At 49.0% G+C, this 11,248-nt stretch overlaps 1 protein-coding gene across 1 annotated transcript; it reads right to left on the reverse strand.

The window, feature by feature from the left end:
- Window positions 1–9,286: 9,286 nt before the first annotated feature.
- LOC120651430 (probable E3 ubiquitin-protein ligase ATL44) lies at window positions 9,287–10,199 on the reverse strand. Its single transcript, XM_039928907.1, has one exon. It carries the CDS (start codon window positions 10,140–10,142, stop codon window positions 9,417–9,419), a length of 726 nt encoding a protein of 241 aa, XP_039784841.1. The 5' UTR covers window positions 10,143–10,199; the 3' UTR covers window positions 9,287–9,416.
- Between the last annotated feature and the right edge of the window lie 1,049 nt (window positions 10,200–11,248).

Consider the following 11,248-nt stretch of genomic DNA (forward strand, 5'->3'; position numbering starts at 1 on the left):
TTTTTTGTAGGAGTTGGGCAGCTTCCGTGAGTGTTTTCTCCATGAGATCTCCTCTTGCACACATTTGAACAAACTGCATGCACTCGGGGGTTAGGGAAAAATAAAAGGTATGCAAGAGTACTTCACCAGAAAATCCGAGCTTCGGTCCTTGTTCAATCAATCCATTGAATCTATCCCATGCTTGATCTATCCCTTCTTCTTCTCCTTGCGCGAAGTTGATCACTTGCTTCCGAATGTGTTGAACCTTGATTAACAGAAAGAACCGCTCGCAAAATTTCTTCATCAAGTCATCCCAATTTCCTTTTACCTCGAAGGATGCAAATGCAAACCATCTTCTCGCTTCTTCCGCAAGTGAGTATGGGAAAAGATTCCATATAAACCAAGCTAGCGGAACTCCGTCTTGTTGTACCGTATTGCATAGCGTTGTGAACCACTTGATATGTCTATATGGGTTGTCCGTCTCTTTTCTCCTCTAAAGGGGTTTGCCGCCGCCATCTTGATGATTTGAGGCTTGATCTCGTACTCGGTGGCTCGCAACACCGAATCTGATTTTTGCATGTCGAAGTCCTCCGATTGCGGGCTTGCATAATCCCTTAGTGATTTTTCTCCTTCCTCCACGTGTTGAATGAGATGGCCCATCTAGACAATCAAAACAAAAACAAAAATAAAAAAATTTCTAGAGAAAAAGGTTAGGTGTTAGTAACCAACAAAATTAATACAAAGTTAAATGTAGCAAAATCGCTTGTTCCCCGGCAACGGCGCCAGAAAAGCTTGTTGACGCTTCTTAAAGCGCCAATTTACGTACCGCAAGCGCACGGATCGTGTAGCTTTTCCCTTAGAGCATTCCCCCAAGATTTATCAATCCACGGAACAAGTGTATTACTATGCTTAACTAAGCACTAATGATGTTGGTAAAAGATCTATATTGAGTGTTTGAGTGTGAAATAGATCTAATCTTACCAATCTAATCTAATCTAGACTAGTGAGCAATGATAGATGTGTGCACAAGATATGTAGAGCATTTGTCCATAGGGTCTAGGATCACTAGAGATGTAATCGCCAAGCAACGAAGAACTGATCTAATCTACCAAAGGTGTGTTCCAAGATCAAAACATTTCCCTCCCGCATACTGTCACTACACGAGGATAATCGGTAACGAACAACAAGAACACGATAGTTGATGTAATCTAGGTAAACCATGCAAGAGCAAAGCAAACCCAAAACCAAGTCGCGAACTATTAGGCATCAAAGCATCATCAACAAGAATCGTGATAGATCAATCTCATAAAGGATTCGGCAATTACAACTCAAGATCTCCTTACAACCCCATGAACAAACGAGGACTTTACCCCATGAAGCTAAGCGAAGCGTAGTCGATCATGGTGATGAAATCTCCGGCAAGGGATGGATCCCTTGCTGTCCTCCAACTTGCAGCGGCGCCGAGGGATGATGAAGCCTCCGGTGTTGCCTTTCTCTTGTGTCTAACTCGAATGTATCTCTGGATGCTCTTTCTCTGCGATCTTTGCGATCCCCCTCTTTGACGGCGGCTTCGGGGTATTTATAGGCATATATGGTCGGTGGTTTTGGTAAAACATAGATTAGGGTTGACGCATACTTCGTGCTGAAGAAAACCGAGATCGATTGGGCTCCGAAAAGGGCTAGGCCGGCCGGCCCAAGGACTCCAGGCCGGCCGGCCTGGGCCCTTTCTGGCCCCTTTCGGTCCCATCTTTTGCGTGTTGAATCTCCCTCTTATTCCTCATCTTAGCCCAGTTGTAACTATGTGTCAAAATATCTCCGAAATTATCCAATTTCCTGTCAAAATGCAACATGCTCCAAAATCCAGGACAAAATCGAAAACGGTCAAGTTCGGGTGCCAAGTGGCGGGTTAGTACATGAATTATCCCGAAGAATTTACCATAACAACTACTAATTGAATAATAAAATGGGTACTTAAGGAGCGCCAACATTCCCCCCATGCTTAGCTTTTGCTCGTCCTCGAGCAAATCAAATCATCAAATCCTTCCATGGGTTGCTCAAGAGTTCTCGAACTGCAAAATTTACTTATGCAAACAAGTCTAACAATATTTCTTCAAACAAAAGTCAGAGGAGCAGCGAGGATAATCATATCATGGGCGTTTAAAAACTCATCCAATATTACTCCACAACTCTTACCTTTAGCCGGCAACTCGAATATCGACAACACTTGCTTTTCTTGCCATCCTTGGAGGTTTTTCTCTCTCTTTTTTTTATTTAAGAAACAAAATACCCTGCAACAAAGGTTAGACCAAAAATTCTTGCACAAGTCCTTTCATGTCTCTCGATAAAAGTGGCTATCCTATTATTATTTGCAAACACTCATCTCCCAAAAATCTCTCAAGTATAAAGTGGGTCTATAGGTGAGGCTTAGCAAAGTCCTTTTTTCTGTTCGAATAGGCACTTTTTGATGCTGCCGAAGATGATGCCATTGGCTCTTTCGACGGCACCATTGGATTGTGGGTGATACACCGAGGCAAAGATTACCTTCGTGCCCACGCTGTAACAGAATTCTCTGAAGATCTGTGAATCAAATTGTTTGCTGTTATCTACGGTGATCTCCCTTGGGACCCTGAACCTGCAGATGATGTTCTGTCAGAAGAATTTTTTGATTGTTTCTGAGGTTATGTTGATTAGTGGCTTGGCTTCAATCCACTTTGTAAAGTACTCGACAGCAACTGCTGCGTACTTGTAGTTGCCCTGAGCTGTGGGTAGAGGTCCCACTAGGTCAATTCCCCATCTTTGAAGGGGCCAGGTCGGAGGTATCGGCTGAGTTGGCTCCGAAGGTTTTGAGGACTTTGGACCCATCATTTGGCATGCTTTGCAGGTTTTCACTATGTGTTGAGCATCCTTCAGCGCCGTTGGCCAGAAGAATCCTTGCCTGAATGCTTTGGATACAAGTTGTCTGAAGCCAATGTGTGAACCGCAAAACCCTGAGTGAATTTCCTTGAGGAGCTCGATTCCTTCGGTTATCGAGATGCATTTTAACCATGGGCTGGTTACACCTGACTTGAACAACTCTCCCTCGGAGATAACATAGCCCCTCACTCTCTAGAACATTTTCTTCTCCTCTTTCTCATTTGGCAGCTCGATGTTTCCCCGAAGGTACTCCATTATAGGTTTTCTCCAATCTTCGGATGAGATGTTTGAAACTTGTTTTTCTTTTTTTTGGTTTGACAGAAGGTTGTGTGATTTCTTCGAAAAATACATCCAAAGGTAACTGCTCTTTTCTTGATGCTGCTTTTGCCAGCTTGTCGGCTTCGTCGTTCATGTGCCTCGGGATGTGAACGATGTCGAAGCCCTTAAAATACTTCTCCATGGATCTGACGGCATCGAGGTACTCGATGAGCTCTGGTTTTCTTGCCTCTGAGTCCTTTTCGATGTGATCTCTGACAACCTTCGAATCTGTTCTGACTATGAAATTTTGATGGCCGAGGGCTTTCATTTTGCGAAGGCCCAACAGCAAGGCTTCGTACTCTGTGGTGTTGTTGGTTGATGATTCGAGGTTGCCGATGTTCAGCCGTGCTGCGTATCTTGTTTTTGCTCCCGAAGGAGACTCTATGATTGCAGCAATACCAGCTCCGTCGTTGCACCAAGCTCCGTCGCAATGCACGATCCAGGTTTCAGTCGAAGGTTCCTCCCTGAAGGTTGGGGATGTCCAATTGGCAATGAAATCTGCCAATACTTTTGACTTGATGGCTGTTCTTCTTTCGAAGTCTATGTAGAACTCAGAGAGTTCCGAAGCCCATTTGGCAATTCTAACTGAAGTCTCTCTGTTACTGAACAAATCATGCAAAGATTGATCTGTGACCACTATTATCTTATGAGCTTCGAAATAGTGTCGAAGCTTCCGGGCAGACATGACTACTGCATATGCGATTTTTTCTAGCTCTGAGTACAGGAGCTTTGAGCCTGCGAGAGCTTCTGATACGAAATAAACAGGTAGTTGCTTCTTTTTTCCTTCGCTCTCTCTCTCTCTCTCGAGCACTAGCGCTGCACTGACGGCGGAGTAGGATGCTGCGATGTACAGGAGCAACACATCCTTCGGGTCAGGTGAGGTCATTTTGATCACGTTCTGTACATGGTTTTTGAGCGCCTGGAGGGCTTCGCTTTGCTCGGGGCCCCACTCAAATTTGTTTGCGTTGCGAATGACCTTGAAGAATGGTAGGCTTCGGTCTGTAGAGTGGGGGATGAACTTGTTTAGGGCTGCTATCCGCCCTGTGAGTTTCTGTATGTCCCTGATGGACTTTGGCTCCTCCATGTTCCAAAGAGCTTTTACTTTGTCAGGGTTTGCTTCGATGCCTTTGGTGGACACTAGGCATCCTAGCACCTTTCCTTTGTGAACTCCGAAGATGCACTTGTTGGGGTTCAAGGACAGTCCTGCTTTTCTTAAGCTTGCGAAGGTTTCGGCCAGGTCTGCCACATGGTTGCTTCTTATTGAACTGGTTACAACAATGTCATCAACATAAGCCAGGACATTCCTTCTAAGTTGGTGCTCTAAGACTACAGAATACATTCTTGAAAAAGACTGTCCTGCATTTTTTAGTCCATCAGGCATCCTCACGAAGCAGTAGGTGCCGAAGGGGGTTATAAAACTTGTTTTTTCTCAATTCTCTTTCCTCATCCAAATCTGATGGTATCCGGAGAAACAATCCAGTAGAGACATCAGTTGACTATTTGCCGCATCATCGACGACTCTGTCGATTCTTGGCAGTGGGAAATCATCCTTCGGGCAGGCTTTATTGAGGTCAGTGAAATCAATGCACATGCGTCATTTGCCATTCTACTTTTTGACCGGCACAGTGTTTGCCAGCCATGTTGGGTATTGGACTTCTCGAATAACATTTGCATCTAGCAGTCTCTGGACTTCGGCTTTGACCGCTGCAACTTTCTCGTCTGCCATTTTGCGAAGCTTTTGCTTCTTTGGCTTGATGTTTGGGTTGATGTCCAAACGGTGCTCAATGATGTCTCTGCTGACGCCCCGTAGGTCACTTGCTGACCATGCAAAAACATCTTGGTTCTTGCGGAGGAACTCAAGGAGTTCTATTTCCTCCTCGGGCTCAAGAGTTGCATTGATGGTTACCATCTTGTCGGGTAGATGCACGTCAAGGGGAACCTTCTTGACTTCGCAATTTTCCTCGAAGGTTGTTTTCTCGCTGTCTCTCTGCTGCTGTTTGAAGGTATCAGGCTTAGATTCAGTCCGAAGGTTGTGGACATTTTTTTGGCCTGGGGTGTATCCCCGCTCTATGCCCCGTGCAAGTTGCTGGTCTCCGCGGATGGTGATGACCCCCGCGGGGGCTGGAATCTTCATGCACAAGTACAGCTGATGAATGATAGCTTCGAACTTGTTGATTGTCCCCCTTCCTAGGATTGCTCTGTATGGGTGGGCATCTCTACAACATCGAAGTTGATGTGTTCTGTTCTTGCGTTAGCTGTGTCTCCGAAGGACACATATAGTGATAGTTTGCCGATTGCGTTCACTCTTTTTCCTCCGAATCCCATTAAGGGGATATCCGAGGGCTGAAGCAGGCTTCGGTCAATATCCATCTTATCGAAGGTGTCAGAAAATATGATGTCTGCAGAGCTGCCAGTGTCAACTAGTATCTTGCCAATCCTCCAGCCTTGAATGTTTGCCTCGATGACGAGTGCATCTGTGTGTGGGTAGCTGATGAGGTTGACATCTTCTTCAGAGAAGGTGATCAGAGAGTGTGACCACTATGTTCTCTTGGTTGGACCTTCGGAGATGATGCAATGGACTTGCCTGAAGTAGTCCCTGCGCTGCCTCTTGTTTTCGAAGTCCAGGGTGGAACCTCCGGAGATGGGCATGATCATGCCGAAGGATGGTAGTGCCGCGGGTTGGCTATTTGTGGTTTGGTTTTCTTGTTTTGGTGGGTGAGCTGGGGGTGGTGGTAGATGCTCCTGAGTGGGATGAGCTTGGGTTGTGGGTTGAATGGTTTGCATTTTTGGGTTTAGCTGCGGCTGCCAATTGTGATTATAGTTAAACATGAGTGGGCGGTATGCTTGTGTAAATGGTGGAGGCGGAATGAACGAAGGTTGCGTGTACTGTATTTGTTGAGGTGATTGTGTCTGTGGCCATGTAGTGTGCCCAACTAGCTTAGCTTTTTTCTTGGCCTCCATTCTGTCAAGGGTCTTCTTCTTCTCCGGGCACTGGTTTATTCTGTGGTCGGAGTCAGACCCATGGAAGTGACAGAAGAATTTTTTGGGATCACGCGAAGGTCCACGACCTTGGCTCCTTTCTCTGCCGCAACCTCTGCCCCGTGCCTCGGACGAAGGTTGCTTGTCGTTTGAGCATTGGGGTTCCGGCTTTGGTGGTGTCATGAAGGGATCGAAGGTTATTTGATCCTCATCTTCATGCGAAGGTTCCAGAGGTAAGATGAGCTGGTGAGCTGGCTGCTTTTCTTGTTGCCATGTTTGTTGGTGGTATTTCTTTGCCTGACGCATGATTCTTCTTTGCTCGACCCTTCTGCGGTGGTCGGCGTCTGACTTCGCATACTTTTCTGCTTCTGAATAAAGCTCCTCTAGAGTCCTCGGAGGTTCTCTTATGAGGTGGGAAGCAAGCTGGCCAGGCAGGAGACCCTCGATGCATTTCTCTATCGCATCTTTCTCTGGGAAGTTTGGGATTTGAGCCTTCTTTTGGACGAACCTCCGGAAGTAGTCATAGAGAGGCTCACGGTCATGCTGGGGGCATTTGAAGTCTTTTACAGTGTTTGCGTTGAGCCTTCTGAAGCCTTGGAAGTCCTGTAGGAGCCTTCCTTTCAGCTGATACCAGTTGTTGATTGATTGCGGAGGCAAGTACGAGTACCAGTTGGCCACAGAACCTTCGCAGGCCATGACGAAGGACTTGGCCATGGTGGAGTCGTCACCTCCGGCCGAAGCGATGGTTGCTTCGTAGGCCATGAGGAACTGAGTTGGATCTGTTGTAGCGTTGTAATTGGGGAGCTGTGTTGGCTTGTAGCCGAGCGGCCATGAAGTTCGCTGAAGAGCGACTGAGAGTGGCGAGGTCGGGTCAAATGGGAGGTTGACCGGAGGTGGCCTTTGGTTCTCATTATGAGCGAAGGCTGTCTGGAGGATGAAGCGGTTTTCCTGCTGGGAGGAACCTTCGGGCATTTCTTGGTATGCCCTCTGCAAGCTCTCAACTTCTGCCTCCATCTCTGCTAGCCTGCGCCTGGCCTCGGCTAGCTTGTTTGCTTGGTCCAGTGCCCTCTTTTTGGTGGCAAGCTGGGCTTCGATGTTCTTTTTCTTCATTTCAAGGGCTTTGAGCTTGAGTGCTGCTTCTGTGAGTTGATGAGCTTCGGTGTTTTCAGTGTTATGAATCAGGTCTCCATGAGCAGTTTCGTTGGTGATGTCTTCCATTTGTGGGTTGGATCCTTCGTGCTGCGGTTGAGGGCCGTCGAGGATGCGGCCAGGCTCAGTGGAGATGATTGTGGTGCCGGTGGTGGCTTTCTTCTTCGCTGGGGCCATCGAGGGTTGTCTTACGTGCTGGAACGGTGGGCGCCGCTGTTGGGATATTTGCTTCTTAGATGCCCAGACAGAGAGCATGAACAGTAGAAAGATGACAATGAAAATAGGTGTCGAACTCTCCAATACTGATTAGAAAATTTAACCCTTTACACTGTGAAGAGATGGGGCTATTTATACTCCTAGCCCTCGGCCAGGTTTTCCTAAATTGCCCCCTCCCAATTCATTTACAGCTCACTCTTGGCCGGCTCCGGGGTAAAATTACAAGGTAAGAGATTTACAAATCCGACCTTCTCACGTATTCGGGAGGTGTACAAATCCGACCTTCTCACATATTCACGTTTTACTCACATGTCTACAACCGACGAAGGTTACAACTACCTTCGGGTACCTCCGGGAGTTAGGGCCATGAAGGTTCCATCAACGAGCAATCAGCCGCCACCTTCGTTCCCGAGTTTGATCACCTGACCCGAAGGTCCTGGTCTTCGGACTTGTGCTTCTGTGCAACCCATCGTCTCCTTCGGCACGACGGAAGCGGTATCCTTCGTTACGAGGGTTTTGGTGTTTGCGCTTGCGCTTCTGGGCAGCCATCCGTTACCTTCGGCCTACCGAAGGTTATATCCTTCGGTCCGAAGGTCATGGTTTTTGAACTTGCGCTTCTTAGTGTTCATCTGATACCTTCGGGTATGCTTGGCTCCATCTCGTAGTGGCCCTGCAAACAGGTTAGGGAGCATTTCTGAGGGCGAAGGCTTGACCCGAAGGTCCAATCCCCAACAGCAATATGTAAGTTTATATGAAAATCACAATTCTTTAGGCCATGTTTGATTTTTTTAGATGACACTGTACAATACTCACAAACCGTTTAGTTCATATATGTAATTGTTTAAGATTTATGGTGACCATGGTGTTTGGTTACCTAAATCATAATCTATAGATGGTCAAATGGGCCGTATCAAATGGACTACACGGGACACAACACTAAAAAACACGACACTAACACGACTCGACACGATTTTTATAGCCCCAGTGCTAGCCCGACATGGCTGCAGTGTTGTGTGTGGGCCGAAAGGTCAACACAAAGTGCCGGTACTTGACTAGCCGTTACCCGGCCTACTAGCCGTTAGGCCTATTCCTAGCCCGCTGGCCCGCTAACAGCCCACCACAGCGGCTGACCAGGCTTACACATCTACATAAGACCAGAGCCTCTCGCCTCCACCTATACCCTAACCCTCTTTCCCCCTCCCTCCACTCTCATCACTCCTCGCCTCTCGCCTCTCCCAGTTCCTGTCGCCGGATCTACGCCAATGACAGTAGTTCTAGGCTTCCCTACGTCGCTCGCTGTCCCCGCCGCCATGGTGGTGGCCTTTCCACGCCGTGGACTCCACACCCTTTCGCCATCCCATGGACGTCGTCTCCCTACGCCTCTCGTCTTCATCGTCGCTGCCGCCCCCGCGCCCCTCGCCTACCTCCTCCCAACGTTTCTTGCCTTGGCCACACGAGCATGCCGGGCTGCTGTGCCCACAGTGCTGGCACGGCACGACCACGCACGCATTGTGCCGTTCCTGGGCTTTGGCGGCGGCACGCAGTGCCGGCACGACGCGACTAGCTAGCTGACCGTGCCTAGTCGTGTCGTGCCAGATCGTGCCGTGCCGAGCCCTGCTCTGCGTCGTGCAGCTAGTTTGGACATTCTGAGATCAAGCCATCGCACTTAAGATAATTTGGTACTAAGAATCTGGAACATATAACTCAAGTAATTTGGTTGAACCATCAACCATACCATACAAAAATCATCCATACACGAATTATTTGGTAGGTACGACATGTGCAACCAATGCAAACATAACTTTACCCAGAACCGGACCGTGTCGTGATCCACACAATACAACACCAGACATGCACAGCACCTAGCTAGGCGTGAACCCGGAATGAATCCCAATCTGGCCTGGCGCGTGGCTCGCGAAGACGATCATGCCGGGCCGAGTCGGCATTACCGGTCCGGGGTGTGCCTGAACGGCTCCGATGTCCACGACCACCTCCGGCGGCGGCCGTTCGAGCGCCAGCACGACGCTGCGCCGGCAAACTGGGCACGTCGCGCGCGCGCGCAGCCACATGTCGATGCACTCCGTGTGGAACGCGTGCTTGCACGCCGGCAGCCGCCGCACGGCCTCTCCGTTCTCCACCTCGCCCAGGCACACCGCGCAGTCCGCGGCGCCGTCGCGGTGCTCGTAGCCGCTCCTGGTGGCCTGTATCCCGACGCGGGTTATCACCGGCGGCTGCTCTGAGAGTCGGAGGTCGTGCGACAGCGCCGTCCCCGTCGCCGCTTCGTCATCGCCGTCGCCGCGCGGCGACGGCGCCGCCGGTGACGCGGAGAGCCACCAGCGGGGCCGCCAGGGCGGGCGCTTGAGCTCCGCGTAGAATCGGCAGCAGAGGACGAGGCTGACCGCGGCGAAGAAGACGGCGAACGCGGCGAAGAAGGTCGCGGCGCCCGAGTGCGGGCGCCTGACGAGGTGGAGGACGGCCACCGGCGCGGTGATGAACCCGGTGCCGAAGATGGCGTGCGCGGCGGCGAAATCGCAGCTCCACCGGGAGCAGGAGGTGCCGTCGTCGTCGCCGCCGGGCTCGCCGGCCATACGTACGGAGGCGCGCGCTCCGGATGGGCGCCGTCCGTACAGGCGCCGCCCCAGGTGAGAATGGAAACCAAATCAGCTCTCGCGCTAGCGCCGTGCGCTCGCCGTATTTAGCCTTGCACGGAACGGAGCGCGGCACAATAAATTAACAGTCGACGAGCTGTTTCAACTTTCAACAAAGTGAGACGCGGCGTGTTTAGTGGCACTTGGGAGATCCAAACGTTGAGGCCGGTGAGTGTTTTGTTTCGTTGTTTAATTGATCTAGGCGTATAGCCCGCGCATTTACGCGGCTAGTATTGAAAATTCAAAAATTTACATATCGTTGTATCTTTATTTAAAAATTATACTATTTTTTTACCATACATCATTCTGTTCATTATCGTAAATTATATCTTATTATTGATTAAAGCAATTCAACTATGATATACCTATAACAAGATACATAACTCAACATACTCAGCAGCTGCATATCTCGACACCAACGTAGATGTGGCCATGTGGGCAAAGTACCGTGGCATCTTGAGCTCATTGCAACTTTAGGCGCGTAGGACTCGCTTTTGATGCATCCACACAGAGCTGGTCATCAGTGCTTTGATCTGCACTTGAGTGTCGATTTTTGCTTCCATGCTCGGTGACCTATGGCAGTGTGTTGTGTTTGTGCTTAACCACGTCGCGTGGGTTAGTTATTCTTCGAAAGTCATTTGGCATCCCGTTATGCTAACCTTTCTTGTAAATACTTTTTCTATCGTCTTAATTGAGCGGCAGAGCTCCTGCCTTTTGTTTCAAAAAAAGAAGTGTCAATTTTTGCGGGCATGGATGGATTGGGATAATTTGCAGAGCCCTACATAGATTATGTCAGCAAACATCCATCCCAGTGCATCGGAGTTTCAATTATTTCTCTTGCCATGCTTGAATCTCCATCTATGGATGTAAAGTCTGTTGCCACACTTTGGTTTGCACTTTCCAGGGCTCTGAGCCTTTGATTTTGTGCAATGTGTTTATCGATTCCATTGTGATTCAGTTTGAGCGAGTAATCATAAGTCAGCGGGGGCATTTATTTCGATCACCACTACTCTGTATTTCTATCGATATGGTGTTTGTCTCCGGGG

The sequence above is a fragment of the Panicum virgatum genome, chromosome 1K (genome assembly GCF_016808335.1).
Source record: "Panicum virgatum strain AP13 chromosome 1K, P.virgatum_v5, whole genome shotgun sequence".
In the NCBI taxonomy this organism is placed as follows: Eukaryota; Viridiplantae; Streptophyta; class Magnoliopsida; order Poales; family Poaceae; genus Panicum; species Panicum virgatum.

Excerpts from the sequence above, each read along its gene's own strand:
- LOC120651430 (XM_039928907.1), bottom strand. The coding sequence starts at position 10,142 with ATGGCCGGCGAGCCCGGCGGCGACGACGACGGCACCTCCTGCTCCCGG.